Source organism: Haliotis asinina, chromosome 1, assembly GCF_037392515.1.
Source record: "Haliotis asinina isolate JCU_RB_2024 chromosome 1, JCU_Hal_asi_v2, whole genome shotgun sequence".
NCBI classification, from domain to species: Eukaryota; Metazoa; Mollusca; class Gastropoda; order Lepetellida; family Haliotidae; genus Haliotis; species Haliotis asinina.
Window position 1 is genome coordinate 74,601,479 of NC_090280.1, and position 16,922 is coordinate 74,618,400.

General features: G+C 39.7%; 1 protein-coding gene across 1 annotated transcript; it reads left to right on the top strand.

The window, feature by feature from the left end:
- The first annotated feature begins 5,380 nt into the window (after positions 1-5,380).
- On the top strand, positions 5,381-16,619 carry LOC137297104 (uncharacterized). Its single transcript, XM_067829092.1, has 20 exons — positions 5,381-5,742; positions 6,804-7,009; positions 7,929-8,267; positions 8,351-8,408; positions 8,584-8,842; positions 9,136-9,263; positions 9,472-9,680; positions 9,910-10,086; positions 10,404-10,618; positions 10,766-11,095; positions 11,282-11,396; positions 11,616-11,824; positions 12,062-12,134; positions 12,366-12,788; positions 13,269-13,591; positions 13,830-13,929; positions 14,171-14,352; positions 14,649-14,846; positions 15,235-15,425; positions 15,981-16,619. Exons 1-20 carry the CDS (start codon positions 5,563-5,565, stop codon positions 16,251-16,253), a joined length of 4,188 nt encoding a protein of 1,395 aa, XP_067685193.1. The 5' UTR covers positions 5,381-5,562; the 3' UTR covers positions 16,254-16,619.
- Positions 16,620-16,922: the final 303 nt, after the last annotated feature.

The window sequence follows — 16,922 nt, forward strand, 5'->3', positions numbered from 1 at the left end:
CCTTTCTCAGCGAATCCAAATATGATTTCTGACGTGATATCTGTTTTCGTTCTTATCCATTGATTCTACATGTTTCAGATTTTGAACAGTCGTAAAAGTTAATATGAATTCCGCTTTCTGGTGCATTTTCACAAAATGAGAATAACTTACTCTCTATATATCCCATCTTAAACCGAAATAGGTTTGTTGGGCAAGATTCGATACTCAAAAGAATATTGGAACCATCTAACGTCTAAATTTGTACAAGCTCGAATTATAGTCTTTTGAGAGCATTTCTATTCTTTTATACTATAATCTGTTTCACGTTTATCTTCCCATTTTGCAAGTTGTGAGTGTTTCCCAACTGTAGATAACGTAGGGTGAGAACGCTGTGTGCGAAGAATATTCATTATCTGACAACTTTCGCACGCTGTTATGAGAAAGTGTTCTTCATCGTTAAACAAGATAAGTTTTTGTGCGAAAGATTTCTCCAATACCACTGCGAGTTAGCGAGTGAGTAAGTGAGGTTAGTTTAACGCCGCACTCAGCAATATTCCAGCTATACGACGGCGGTCAGTAAATAATCGAATCTGGACCAGACAATCCAGTGATCAACAATATGAGCATCAATCTGCGCAATTGGGAACCGATGACATGTGTCAACCAAGCCATCGCGTCTGACCACCCGATCCCGTTAGACGCCTCTTTCGACAAGCATGGTCGCCTTTTATGGCAAGCATGCGTTGCTGAAGACCTATTCTACCCCGAATCTTCACGGATGCAAGTGGGCTGGACCAGATATTTAAAATATTTAAGATAACAAACTCCTGTACTGTCTGTAGTGTGCCTCATCCGAGATTCGAACCTACAAAATACCTTTAAATAGTCGACTATGGACCTGACAATCCAGTGATCAATAATATGAGCATCGATCTGAGCAGTCTGACCACTCGAACTCGATAGTCGCTTTTTATGATAATCATGGTTTGCTAATGACCAAGTCTGACCAATTCTTTACGGGTCTGATGAGTTTATATCGACATCCTGGTGCACATTTTATCATTGTCAGTTCTAAGGAAGGTTTTAGAAAGCAAACTTATATATCATATGACCACACGATCCCGTTAGCATAGTCGCCTTTTATGCAAGCATGGGTTGCTGAAGACCTAACCTACCCCGGATCATCATTATGAGCGGTTCATATAACAAAACACGCATCATCCCCAAACAAAAAATATAAATATACCCTGACTCTACCTGTGTCGAAAAATATTTTGTGAATGAAATCAACAACCCATCTCTAGTACAAACCCAGTATACAGTTCCGACTTAGTCATAAGTATTTCAATCGGTTTTAGACGTAACTTATAATAACTGAATAATGCGTCAAATTTAGATATGCCATCCGCAAGAAACATTTTAAAACATTAACCACAAAAGCTACAACCCTCAATAAATATCTTTGGACCAGGAGTCGTATCTGTGAAAGTTTCATAGAAAGGACACGCCAGATTGTCAACCAAAGGTTGAAGACACGAAAGGCATGCACTGCTGAAGTGTTCCTCGACAAAGACTGTCATGGAAACGTCGAGTTTTGAAAAGTAAAATGGACCCTAAAGTGACGCGCCACCAGGATTAAGTGAGTGAGTGAGTGAGTTGATTTTTACGCCACACGTAGCAACATTCCAGCTATATTGCAGCGGTCTGTAAATAACGAAGTCAGTGAGCCTCACCACCTGATCCCGCTGGTTGCCTCTTAACACAAGCATAGACGCTTTTTGTGGCAAACATGGGTTGCTGAAGGCCAATTCTACCCCAGACCTTCACGTGTGCGCCCCCAGGAACAACGTGTTTATTGTGATGAATGCTTGACCTTATACGACACGTACAAGGAATGGTTTACTAGGTTTTCACAGCTGTCTACAAACCTATTACGTATAAGCACTACAACACTGAGCAACATGAACACACTGTACATCAATCTTTGTCAGTCAGCTGTGTAAACTCAGTTCATCTTCATATTCTCCTTGTGCATGATGCTGTTCATCACTGATTTGACGACAATGTTGTTTCCCCACAGAAACTTTGCATCTAATGCAATACAGAAGAAGTCAATCCTTAAAACGTGTTCCTGTTGGTGTGAGAGTATATTCTCTGGCGGCGCGATGGCCGATTCAGTCGAGTCACTTCACATGTGACCAGTGAGCACACAGCGCCTTTCAGGAAGTGGTCAAGTGTAACATAGTGTTCTAGGGATTACAGTTTCTCAGTACATATTCTAGAATTTTTTTGGGTAGAATCCGGTCGAAAAAACCAATGTGCCACACAGTACACTACAATAATAACGACTTCAAATGAGCCACTGTAGTTCGATATAGCCATAGTCTTTTATACGCAGTTCAATTAATATCTATAGCAAGTTGGCTGGGGTGGGTGTGAGAGTTTCCTTTTACGCCAGACTCGGCAATATTCCAGCTATATGGCGGCGGTCTCTAAATAATCGAGTCTGGACCAGATAATCCAGTGATCAACATCATGAGCATCGATCTGCACATTTGTGAGCCGATGACATGTGTTAGGTACGTCAGCGGTTAGTCGCCCCTTACAATAGGCAGTGTCGCCGTTTGTGACAAGCACGGGTTGCTGAAGGCCTTTTCTACTCCGGATCTTCACGGGTGCGAGTTGGCGAGCTGACCAGATCTTCATATCCTTGTTGTTGCTTGAGAGACCATTTACCTGATGACGGGACAAGGAGTAGCCCAGAAACGTCATGGTGTAAAGACGTACGTTGTAAATCCATACCATACGCTGTTATGTATCACATGCCATGGATAAATGTATGTAATATTTGGAATGAGAAAATCATGTACTTTCCCTAGTGTGTCTCAACCGGGATTCAAACCTACATCCCCAAAGTGTCTCTTTAGGTGGCATACAAAGTCATCGAACTGTTAAGTTATGTATGGCATTTGTGTGGACGCTGCGGTGGCAGAGAGGGTTAGATTGCCGACCTTTGAAGCTGATTGATCTTACAATCAAGCTGATATCAGATAAAATGGCAGGTAGCCACCATCAAGAAAACGGTTAGTGTAAGTATTAGAAGGAAGAGGTTCCACCAAGTGCAGATCCTTGACCAAATGACATAGCTGTGATTTGACATTTGTATGTCGCATGCACACTCGTTCAACTTTGATAAAGAACACCTGCCTCCCCTCAGCCAACACTTGAGACACAGTATCTTTATAAGTTTGATTCTTTAACTTAAAATAAGTTCAGATACACCTTAGTATCTGACTACGTCAAAATTTCATGATCGACTATGATCAGTTTGATCTTAGCAACCTTGAAATGTAAACTGATAAATTATTCAAGTGGATTTCTTTTAACACGAGAGCTGACAAATGTATTGCCACGACTAACACACTTCCTTGTTTGCCGCGATTTAGGTTTTTGTGCCCTTGACATTTATCGGTATCACGACATCTATCAATGTGTTTTGTGTCATACCGTTATCACATGCGTGATCATCCTTGTCCAATATCCCCCGGCGCTCCCCCTGTACAACCTTCAAACTTGTTTTTTAGTCCCACGCCATCTTGAGTGCCATCCCACCTGATCTACTTACGATGATGTTTCCACGTACATATGAAATAATAAATTTAGAAAAATGATAATTTACTATGTGTATGTTACAGTCAATGTGTAAAATGAGTCAATTATAAACTATTTGATATTTTCGGCCAAATTGTTGCTAATTAAGTCATGCTTAAGATACAGATCCACTGAGCTCTCCTAAAGGAAGTAGGGTAACGGGTTTAAAATCAACATAATCAACCAAAGTTTGGACAATTCAAGATAATCCATAAGGCTGTGTGATTGGAAAATGTGATGGGCAGGGTTTCACCAAAAGCTACTTTTCTAAGAGTGGCAATCAGTGTGCAACAAACGAGGTTCTATAAAGCTTGGTGTAAATGCAAAAGCAGGGGCCACGAAAGTCTCCCTTGTGCAAACAGAATGTGCGCAAACACCCAATGTTTTAATGTTCTGGAACAATAGAATATTGTTTAATAATAATAAAGATGTTTCTGTGTCTCAGGTTTTTCTCTAAAAGTTAAATGTTACACTAATAATGATAATACACACTGAAATTGACTTTCAGTCATTCTGTCAAATAAATCGGCTTACTTTCAGGCAATTTGCTATTTGTCTGATTTAACACATTTCCTGAATCATATACACTGACCAGATGTTTTCAGCTGATATATTTGTACATTTTTTTCTCTTCTGCACCTACTTATTTGCGCATTTTGCCTTGGGAGAAAACATAAAAGACATTTGTTTTGATGTATAATATCTAAAGCAATACAGCAAGGTAAATTCTGAATTGACATGTGTTCCCAAAAATATTCTTACTGTTTTGCCTACTACTTGATAATTGGTAAAATGTGGATCTCAATATCCAATGCTATGGTGATTATTTCTCGACCTATTTGTCAAAGTTTTCAGAGGCACGAGTATCGTTAGTGTGAACCAAATTAAAGTGATAAAGTACTTCATACTTGTGTTGGTACAAAGGAACAAAAGTATATAATTGATCACTTAAGTGTCAGACAAAAGTTCTCCAAACGTATCTAAACTTTCAACATCTTATGTACTTGTACAGATATCATTGTGTGGGTCAGAAGCAAATTGGTGTAAATGGCAAAACCTCTGGATAACATATTGATTTTACCACACGTCATGTTTTCTATGTAGGCTGATGTATGTCGGCCACAAAGTCACCTTGATGACAAAAAGACGAACAAGAAATAATGTCCTCGTTGCCCTACAAAATGCTACCCCCCAAAGTGTGACTAATGTGTTGTTTGTTTGTTGTTTCATGCCCCACCCATCAATATTCCATGTATATGGCAGCGGTCTGTAAATAATCGTGTGTGTACCAGACATTCCAATGATCAACAGCATGAGCATCGATTTCAACAGTTGGGATACGATGACAAGCATAGGTTGCCGAAGATCAGTTCTAACCTGGATCTTCACGGGTGTGACTAATGATAACATATGTAACTAGGAGATAAAATACACATTATAATTCAACATATCAATAGTCAGAAATACACAAAACATGAAAATGTGAATAATATTCATATTTAAAATAATCGTTTGTAAATTTATAAGGAATTGGTAGAAAATCGAATCATAATTCAACATATCAGAAGTCAAATATACACACAACACGAAAATGTGAATAATATCCGTATTTAAAATGATCGTTTGTAAATTTATAAGGAATTGGTAAACAATCGAATCATATCGAGTCAATAACAATGTGGTTCACGCAGCTTCTGCAGGGAGTCTTCAATGCTTCTTTTTTTATAAAGCAAAATGAAATCAATCTTTTGCTGAATATATCTCATGTTATGCAAAGTCTACATCTTGGTAGTATTTCCCTAGAGTACCTTATCAGTTATAGTGAACGTGTCCAGTTCACCTTGGTTGGGCTGTACAATCTATAACCGGTTAATAGATCCGGTTTGTGTTCTACTGAAAGCCACACCGACTACACACACCAGAAGGAACATCATGAAGATTGTACCGTTATGGATTGTTTTCTGTGTAATTTTTGTTAGCAGTACCAATGGCGGGCGTCGATTTAAACACCAAAGTCGAGGCAGCGATGCTGACGACAATGCTGAATGGGAACTGAACTCTAGAGGGCTTGTGTCACACATCGTCAATCTCGATGTCCTGCCTGACGTCAGTGTATGTATTCTTTCATGGATCATATCAAGTGACTAACTGACTTAATATCTAACGTCACAGACCCGTGAAGATCCGGGTCTTCAGCAACCCATACTTACCACAAAAGGCGACTCTGCCTGTCGTAAGAGGCGACTAACAGGATCGGGTGGCCAGGCTTGATTCGACTGACACATGTCATCGGTTACCAACTGAGCAAATCGATGCTCATGCTGTTGGTCACTGGATTGTCGGGTCCATTATTTACAGACCGCCGCCATATAGCAGGAATATTGATGAGTAAGGCCTAACACTCACTCACTCACTCGGCAATGTCACATTGGCAATGTCTAAGGCATATTGGTATACAGAAACTGAAGATAAACTTCTTAATTGTATGTGTTAAAAGAAGCATTTTATGTTTCACATGTCTTCATACATATATATTACTTGTAATATATGTCAGACATCATCCCAGCGTCCTGAGTGACGTCAGTGTATGTATTCCTTCACATGTATCATGTCATGTGACTGATGGCGTTAATATTTATGTCACATCGGCAGTGTCTCAGCAAAATCGCGACGAAAACAATTTAAACAACATGAACACATTTTGAAGAATAAAAGCTATCGACGATGGACAGTAAAAATACTAGAGTGTCATAGATATGAATATATAACTAGCACGTAAAACTAAAATATTTTAATGGTTAATGCTATAGATCACCAACAACTGAGGTATCATATCTTATATCTTTTATGCTGATACATAAATTTTATGTTCAAACCTCAAAACGGGAACACTTTGCATTGTACATACCTTAATGTTTCAACTACATACAATTTATTTTTTATCGAAAAATAAAAAAGAACGTATTTTTAACCTATTCATAAACAAGATAAATCAGTAATAACTATGTTATTTCATGATTTCATGCACGACAGAAGCCCATTTCAATTTGCAATTGTCCACATAATATCATCACATTGATGATCACATTGTATTCCCTGACTGACCTGTACGCATGATTATATTCTATGGTTGAATTTTCATGAGTTTTTTCTTTGCATGGTTTAAATAACAGGTTGCCGAAAACAACAAAGGTGAGATAATCGTGAATCTTGAGAACAGCTCAGCTGCTTCAGCATGGAAACCAGGGTGGTATCTCATGAGCACTAACGTCCGTCAAAGACAAGGTTTAGAAGTCAAACAGGTTGCCATTGTCAAGAAAATATTGAATGTAAATATCGTCAGTCCAACAAAGGTCAAAGTCCATGGAATCGACGTCAGGTAAGCATATATTTACAGACATTATTTCATTTTTCTTTATTTTGATAGAAACGACGTCTCGAAGTATACTCTGCAAAAAAGTAATGGAACTGTACTTTCCATGTACGATTGTCAAAACTGGGAGATACTGGCATTGAATCAATGTTCATACAACAATAATGGATGTTTTGAGACTTCAGCTCCACGTGGATTTCATTCAAAAAAAACTTTGACCCTCAAAACCCTGACCGTGCACAGATGCAAGACAATTATCGGAAAAAATGGTCTACAGTGATTTGTCGACCTGCCTGAAAAACATCAAGATTCATAATGACACCCCATGCACATGTAGGAGGTCCCTGCGTGATTGTGCTTCCTATGCATTGTGTTTGCGTGTGGTGATAACGTGAAATAATGCTGCATACACAAGATGAATGTCACTGTAACTTTTCTCAATGGGTTTTCTTTCTACCAGACTTCATAGTTCCGGTTCCCCTACATTTTTAAGAGTATACGTTCTTACCCGTTTATCATGTGGATGAAAGAGTGAGTGAGTTTAGTTTTACGTCGCACTCAGCCATATTCCAGCTATATGGCAGCGGTCTGTAAATAATCCAGTCTGGACCAGACAATCCAGTGATCAACAGCATGAGCAATTGGGAACCGATGACATGTGTCAACCAAGTCAGCGAGCCTGACCACCCGATCCCGTTAGTCGCCTCTTAGGACAAGCAGAGTCAACTTTGTAACTAAAAGATTAGGAAATAGACAGACATGTACATACATATAGTCGTCTGTTTCCTAGTCTTTTTATTCTGAGAAAATAAAGTAATTGACTGCCATAAATTCCCGTCTTTATGTGTATCATTTCTGATTACGCCGTTCAAACACGCAACATTATTTCAGCTGATGTTAGCATTTCTTCAACTTTCGTTTCCAGCGCCTTAGACCTACTTCAGGAAGCACAGGTGTTTCTCAGATATCCCCACACAACCAGCAAATATGGTCATCGCCAGAAGAGATATGTGTCCAATCTTCTCTCTGACGCCTTGGACAAAATCAGCTTCCATGCAATTGATGCTGACGAGTCCATCAACTTTAATTTTGACCCCAAGACTGGTCAGGCAACCCATACGTACAATGTATACAAGGAGGAAGCAGGCAAATTTGCCAAGCTCGAAAAGCTCAGCGGAGGACAAAATAGTGCCGTTCCTAGAGATGCAGACTTTCGCCTTTCGTGTAAGAACTGTTATGAACAGAGACACACTGGGTACACAATGTGAGTACTTCATGATGTATTAAACAGTTTTAAAGAAGGTTGAGTTTGGCAGCATTTCACGACTGATTACTTTTTGTTTTCAGGGATCTTCAGATTGAAAGACGAAACAAGACAGCTACTGTCAAGAAGTTTCTAATGCAGGTTATGTTAGAGATTTAATATTTCATTTATGAAATTAAATCTAATATATTTACTTCTTTGCCTGCCGTACATTCTGTTTCATTCAGTCATTAAGGATGTAAATTTCAATGGGCATGAATCTTTAAAATCGATTAAATAGATTATTTTGAAAACGGAACACTTATTTTTAATACAGAGTGACGTCAGTACCGACCTCAACGTAGAGTTCGAACTCAGCTTCCAAAAAGCTCTTGGCCTCTCAGAACGAATTATCATGGAGAATACATCTTCCACCATACTGCGGTCCATACCAGTTGTTGTAGTGGACCAGAAGTTGCCACACATACAACTGGTCATCTCATATTCCAAAACTGTGTTTCTTGAAATTAACGCAACATCTCATGGACCGATAGACTACAATGGCGAATTCCACATTAGGGGAAATTACACCATGAGTATGAAAACATTTCTTTGAAAACATTCCAATTGACAGTGTTAAAAATGTATGTTTCTAAAAATCCTTGTACTACATTTTCACTTATGATATACCAAACATATAAGAATATATCAAGCCAATGACAGCAACTTCAATATAGATATCACTGGTAAATCACTTTTGTCTACAATACAGTACCTTGACGACGTGTTTCCACTTCCTCGGTTGTCTCATTTAGTGCCTGTGTGAGGACATATGCAAAGTAATGTATATTGTTGGAAAATGGGCATCACTGACCATGTATTTCCTCAGCTTCTACGGAGTCTTCGGGACAGGTCCCCAAAACAGATTTGACCACAACATCCTGGTCATCTTCAGTTCATTCATTCTCTGGGCGGTCCTCAAAGCCTTACGTCATCTCAATGTCCCTGTATCAAGAGGTGAGTCGACAGACAATTCTGATGAATTCTTTTCTTCATTCGTTCATTCCACCTTCGGCGTGTGTCTTTGGGTTTAATTTCTTAGGAGTATTTCATAGAGTGAACGTGTGTGACGTATAACGTTCCATTAGATTTGTCAAGATCTTCCAACAGCTATTAGTGATTGGGCAAATTCGGTTTTAGCTATGTTTACCATCTTGTTTGCCAGGTTACTCTGCACGCTTCCGTCAAGTGGTCCGAACATGACGCATCTATAGTGTTCGCGCCACCGGAAGTCGCAAGCTTCAAGCCTGTTCTCTTCGCCTATACATCCAACGACGAATACAGTCGGTGTGAAACTGCCACGCTAACAGTTGACGGATTATTTGCGCACAACAAGTCGGACTTTGTGGCCAAAGCTTTCGATAAAACCATATGGTAAATCATACTCTTCTCCGTTTTGAATATTACCTTCACAAGCAGTTTTTCCTAACTGCAAAGCAGTTTTCCTTATTGCAAAGATACAACACTTATCAGCGAATACGTGTTCCTTTTGCATGTACCAAATGCTGCAAATATTGCCCACAGGTTGTATGAATCCAGTTCAGTCTAAGCAGGACAACGATGACTAATTGTACATATAACAAACAATTTCTTCATATTTTAGGGACCTAGCTTTAATAAGCACGTCCTTCGTTCATAAGACTTTGATGACAGAAACCGTTTCCCACATTTGCTCCGCAAACTGTGGTGGTCTGGCAGCTGATGTTAGCGGGAAGGCCATGGAAGACCTGTGCGGTCCAGCGGGCGACAGGATTGTTAGAGGAGACAGCAACTTTCACAAGTAACCTTAAATATGCAGTAGTAGAATGCACGATATTCATATAGAAGATATGCAGGTTATTCATATAGAAGTACAGTTTGTGTCACGTTTGTCTTTGAAGCCTTAATTGATTATTACTCTTTTTATCATAGATGCCTTTTCACGAGCATTACTGAGACAATATTGCTAATTCAAGCTGGTTATCGTTGGTGTATCAAATGTTACTCCCCTCGGTGCCTCGAAAACTGGTGAACAAAAATTTTTCAGAAGTGTAATTGTGCATTATCTACTCGTAACCATTTCTTGCAGTTACTTAGGTTATTTCTTTCATGAAATAGATTAACGCTGCTTCAAGGCGATTTCATCCTGTTCCGGTCAGAAGAAAGCGAGAACGCTAGCTGGTGTGGAAAACCTGGTAGAAGATGTCATCAATGTGTTTGGAGTGATAATGGCGATAGTAATGTTGACGCCTGTGCAGACAGGCTGATGTCGGCAGCAGCAGCATCAAGACTGACCAGTCTGGGTCATCTTGCTAAGAAGGAATGGCCAAACAGTAAGGCGACGTCGTTTTAGCAAATTCATTCTTTAATCCACAATTCAAAGATGGGGTATGATGAATATACTTTAGCATGCACGTTAGAGTACAAGACCCTCAAAACGTGTAGTTATTGTTTTTTATATGCCAATAAATGTATCACAGGAAAACTGGTGGTGCTTGAGGCATGGGATGAACCAACGTCAGATCACTCTCAAGGAAAACATGGCGCTTCTTCACTTCACTATTCCGGAAGAGCTCTCCAGGTGGCGCTGACAACTGAACACCCGAACAAAACTACATCACTGCAGTTGGAAACGTCCACATCACTGTTGAAGAGACTGGCAGAACTTGGTGTTTGTGCTGGGTTCCCATTCTTCAATGTCACTTCCGGTCAGGTGCAGTTCTGTGTCCATGATGATTACTTGTCAAAGAGTTCTGCCATGGACAATAAGGCAGAGAAGGACTATTTTATGAAAACCTTGAATAAAATAGGTAAATATTTGAGCAAATACATAAACGTCTGTTCAAGTTTAGTATTCTCAAAACAAAAAAATGTTTCTAGCATTACGATGTGTCACTCTAACTTTTCGCATTCGTTTGTAGTAAACTGCCATTTATACTGCCATTCAAATATCTCTATCAAAAATGAAACTAAACTCGTGATACATATTCTTTCAGGGTTCAATCATAGCGACATCCAGTGCATTGTAGACAGTATCAAACCCTTTTTTCATGGTGTTGATTTTAAAGAAGTCATCAATCCTCTTTTGCAAGACCGTAATATTCAGCACAGGTACAGTTTCTTCTATGTTCCCAAGCCTACTGAATTCACAGATTACAGCATTAAACACCATACACTTCCCTAATCCTGATTGATATATTAAAGCAATACGACAATATAATACAAAAGTTTCTGCTGTACGAAATTATGAAGCAATAAGTTAATATGTCCTATGAATCTAAACCCAGTCTTCTGAAGACATTTGCCTTGTACAAACTATATTTTCCACAGGCTAATTCAATATCCTTTCGAAGACTTCACATTTGATCCGGAGGGATCCTCGTCAGACACGTGCTATCAGTCGACAAGAAGGTGCAGAAGTACCTGTGAGTTGTCTGTCAGCGAGGACCCCTGGGATTGGTGTCAGACAAGGGTCATGACTGCCAGAATGGCGATACGGCTCCGTCGACTGTTTCCCATTGTCCAACAGCGTTATCCAGGTGAGTGTACATGACTTGCAATTACCATCTAGATTTTAATAGTCACATTGTTAAAAGTAAGTTTGACGTTCCCAGTTAACGTATTCACCTTCTTGTCATCAATTTCATCAGTTTCAAACGTCTACATACTATGTTTAAGTTTGAGGTTTTCAGTTAAGTATACAATTACTTAATGGTGGCATATGGTCCAGTATATGTGGAGAACATGTACATATACATGCAAATATCCTATTTCAGGTGTAAAATTGAGAGTAACAAAGAAGGTACAGAATGGCGCTTCTAAACAAAAATCATTTGAAGCAAATGGCAGGTAAATATTTGTATACGTTAAACCATATCACGAGAAACCAAAGACAACAAAGGAGCTAATGAAATCACAACAATCAAACAGGAGCACTGTTGGGTTATAAAACAAAGATGCTCCGAATTCGATGTCTTTGAACCTTTACGGCGTCAATAAATCATGATAATTCAATACTACATGTTAGAGTGTGACAATGCTTTAATATTTCCTCCTAAAGATATCATCCTATATTTACAGGAAAGTACAGATTTCTCCCCCATCCGGCACAACGATGTCTATATCCACGCTCCGCTCAATGGCAAACTGCGCAGGTTTTGACTACATAAACAGTTCCAAGTCTTCATCCATTGACGTCTATGTTAAGCTTCAAGACGGTTACCAGGCAACAGTTGTCCCTTTCCAGGATACGACACTGTTATCTGTTGGGGTTGATGACGAAGACTATGCTTATCCAACAGAACTGAAGAATGAATTTAGAAAACCGTACCTTTTTGACGGATTTAATCCTGACGTACAATTATCGGAGCACTTCAAGGTATCAGATTTCAAACATTCAAAGACGAGGTTCTTCAGGCTTGACCAGTACTTAGCAGACTGTCTCGAGCTTGTGGCACAAGAATTTGGTGAAGCCATCAAAATCATTCCCGATTCAGCCTACAGGTACAACACTCACTAAAACTTTCAATGCAACGCAACAATGTACGGTTACACTTGAACACGTTGTTAAGTTCATCATATTATTTAGTTCATTTTGAATCTTTATCATACATCTATACTGGTGTATATTCATAGTTATCATTCACCACGAATAGGCCTTCAGCAACCCATGCTTAACCTAAAAAAGAGACTTTGCTTGTAAGAGCCGAATAACTGGAATTCCGAAATCTGTTTTCAAACAGGATGTCCATGTGGGAAGGATAATGTCGTGATTGTAGGGGTTTGATTACGCTCACGTCCGAAACTCATTTGAAATGATTCTATACAAAATAGACAAGCGCCAATATGAAAAACGTTTGTATAAGTGCGGGACTAATGGTACCAACATGTTTAAATTGGATTGGCTGTAACATGACTTTCTTTGAAGATATTAGTGTTGGATTAATTTATATTCAGTGTATTAACTGTGTGTGTGCTTTTCAGGCCCCATTCCGTCAACATACGTGACATTGCTCACAGACACCCCCAGGAAAAACTGAGATTCGAAGCTGGACAAGCTGTGTATGTCACTCCCATCATAGACCAATCAAAGGATTCCCTTGTAAATCTTGGATACTCATTTCTGAGGAGCTGCCCACCCATACTTCGTCTGCAGGCACGTGGCCTTGGCATTGGTTGTCACAGCGACAAAATGTACATCGACATTCGCCCGATGGAAGGTGATGAGGATATTGCCGACGTGTGGAATGTTGATTATGAGCCTGTGTTCGAAATCATCCAGAGAGCAATGGATGATCTTAAGAGAGGTAATGTAATTATGACAGAATCGTGTTTGATACAATCCTGCTAGATAAATGACGACATACTCATAAGAGGTTGTGCAATAATTTGTAAATGTTAGCACACTATCTCACGGCTTCAACTTCGTTCTTGACATTTGAGTTTCGCAGATCTAACAATGTTTAGAAATAAATATATCTGCATGTAACTGTGTATAATTTGCAAAGGTCAGAATATACCAGATATTAAAGTTCGTAATTTAAGGAGGACCAGCCATACATCCACTGAACGTCAAGAGAACATGTAAAGATCCACGATTTGGAGAACAGTTCGCATACTACTCTTTCAATAAGCACTCACTTGGGTACGTATATAAGATTGAAGAAAACAAAGGAGTATAATTAAAAAAGAACAAAGCGTATAATTGCTGTTAAGATTGGTTGTAAAGTCAGTGAAAAAGAAAAGAGTACACGAATAGCGTATGGAATTCCTGACTGAAAATAGTCGCGTATCAGAGACAATACTAGTATATTACATAGTGAGTGGCTCCTGTGTACAATTGTGTTCTAGTATAGTGTACGCTGTACCGATGATGTATCCAACAGGTTCTGTTTCCACGACCGAGAGAGCGACTTCTGCCGTGACACCAGGGAACACAGACAACATCAGGCCGACAAACTACGAGATGACTTGATGAAAGTTGCAGGCACCACGATGACCAGGAGAGCGATAGAGCCGGATCTACAGAAGTGTGTTCTGGACAACTGTGGCGGATGTCCTGGCAAGGGTAGGACACATGTAAACGTGCTATGGTTACTCTGTCACCCAGGGTTCCGAGACTCATCTTGGTAGCAGGTGCATTATTTTGTTGTTCTTGCACTAATTTTGTGTCAAAACAGTTGATCTGATATATACTTATCCTTGATACCCTTGCTGGTCTGAAATTCTTCGTGTCATTACCATTGGGTATAGTTCGGTTCCCTCAAATTAACATTAAGGAGTGCTTGCTTGTGATGATGGTGTCGGTGTTGCTGATGTTGATGCTGATACTACCTTCATTCTTAAACGAATACTATTTCTCAGGACGAACGTGGGATAAGAAGGTTGAAGGGTGTCTTGGAATGGTCCACACGTACCTGACTCTTGCCAACAACCAGTTCAGTAATGTGGTCGACAGAGCCGCCTTCTTCAACACCGAGAACGCCGAGTCCAGCGTACATTCACTGGCGTGTCATGATGATGCCCTGTGCGTGGAAAACACGCAGCTATACTCACTCATAAGTACGAACCTTTCCTTCATTGACAGACCCATCTTAACCTTTGGGTTCGAATTGATCTTCATCATGCTTGTTGTAAAATTCGACTATCGGGATTGGGTGACCAGACTCTCTGATTTGGCCCAAATGCCTAGATTGGTGATCATGATGTTGACCACTAGTCCAGACTGGACTCCTTGAAGACTCATCGATATAGCTGGAATATTGCTGAGTGCGGCGATAAACAACAAACAAACGAAAAATGGTCGAAATGAACTGTTCTTGCAAACTTCCATTTCAGTATAGATTTGTTCATCAATATTGCCAGGGGGAGCAGGTTTTGGTAAAATGATCCTTATAACAATCATAAAGGAATGCAACGTTTACGTTACACTATGAAATTGTACTTCCAGTGCCTCTGTTGAACTCCAAGTTCAAGCCTGACCCAAAACAGAGCAGGGAGGAGTTGTTGTACAGCGGCGACAACAACCCTTCACCATTGATAACCCTAATAGAACAGGAGTTTGCAAGACAAGTGTCTGGGGTTGTGAAGGTTTATATAGAGTCGGAGACAGACATGGCTGTCCTCAGAGATGTTATAAAGGTATATGGAAAGACAGTCTGATCATTTCGAAGATGTCGTGGTGATAATGCTAACATAATGAGCTTAAGAAAGTTTTATGAGGTTTTACCATTCATTTAGCAATATTCCAGCAATACTACAGGAGACACTAGAAATTGACTTTTCACAGTTTACCCATGTGGGCAAACCAACTCGGATCTTTGGCGTGACTAGTGAACGCCAACCACCTAACAACAGCCAAACGTCGCGCCAGAAAATACTAGACAAAGAACTGAAAACGTTTGCTATGAATATAAACCTCTTAGAAATTACGGCATGCATTCTACGTCAATGGTGTAGATATTACCTAATTGTGTGTGTTCGATCTTTTGGTAGTACATACATTATAACGAATACAAATTGTTAACCATGCAGATTGAATCTTTGTGTATTGCGTACTAGATTAGGAAAAATGAATACTGACTCATTTCATACATGAATCTTCAATGTATTAAACAAAAGAGTCACTGTAATATAATATAGTTGTCTCCACAGAAACACAAACCCATTCTTTCTCACGGATATGTCATATTCTAGATCCTTATGATATACAACCGGGACGTGACAGAGGTGGAGTTCCATCTGACGGACACGGTGGACCAGGACAACGTAATGTCTGCCCTGCAGAGGAAGCTGGAGTACTGGTCAGGGACAGTCTGTCCTCGGTGGAGTCGGTTTGCTGCTGCTGGCTACAGCGTTCACGACATACCCCATCACAGAAGGAGGAGGAGTCTTGAAAGGAGCAGAAGCAGGAACAAGGTGAAGAAAGCCATGAAGGAGTGGGAGCTGGACTGGATCAAGAAGATGTGATGAGCATATTGTACACCTGCTGATGGCTACGACTTATTCTAAGCAAAGAAGGATTTTTATATGTATTCCGAGTATGATATCAAATAATAGATTCCATGGAAAATATGTAGTGATTCCTGATTGACATTTGACTTTGTACCTGTTTCAGCGTATGATGTAAACCGATTCATGAATACCTTTTTTCATTCAGAATAGTGCGTTATGAGCATATCCATATGGCGATCGGAGGGTACTAATTTGTAGCTTAACTGTACATGTTACGAGAGCGATAGAACCCGTAACTCGCACACACATTATTGTTTTTTTATGTAAAATTGATTATTTTTATGCAGTGCAAATAAACAGTGGAAACTGGTGTAATATGGATTTCTGCTTTACATTCTTAATTTACTATCACTCATTTTTTAATAAATGACTATGTTGATGATTTGTGATCTTCAGTATTTCTGAAAGGGTAAACACATTTGCTTCTCTGTTGTCTACAGCCGCACGGGGCAATATTCCAGCTATATGATGGCGGTCTGTAAGTAATCGAGTCTGGACTTGATAATCCAGTGATCCAGAGCATGAACATCGATCTACGCATATGGAATACGATGACATGTGTGAGCCAAGTCAGCGAGCCTGATCACCCGATCCCGTCACGACAAGCATGGGTTACTGATGATG

What these genes read in the sequence shown, in the direction of transcription:
- LOC137297104 (XM_067829092.1), top strand. Translation starts at nt 5,563, where the DNA reads ATGAAGATTGTACCGTTATGGATTGTTTTCTGTGTAATTTTTGTTAGC. An exon ending in GACCGTAATATTCAGCACAG is followed by an intron (nt 11,397 to 11,615) that starts GTACAGTTTCTT and finishes TATTTTCCACAG; the next exon opens with GCTAATTCAATATCCTTTCG. An exon ending in AATGGATGATCTTAAGAGAG is followed by an intron (nt 13,592 to 13,829) that starts GTAATGTAATTA and finishes TCGTAATTTAAG; the next exon opens with GAGGACCAGCCATACATCCA.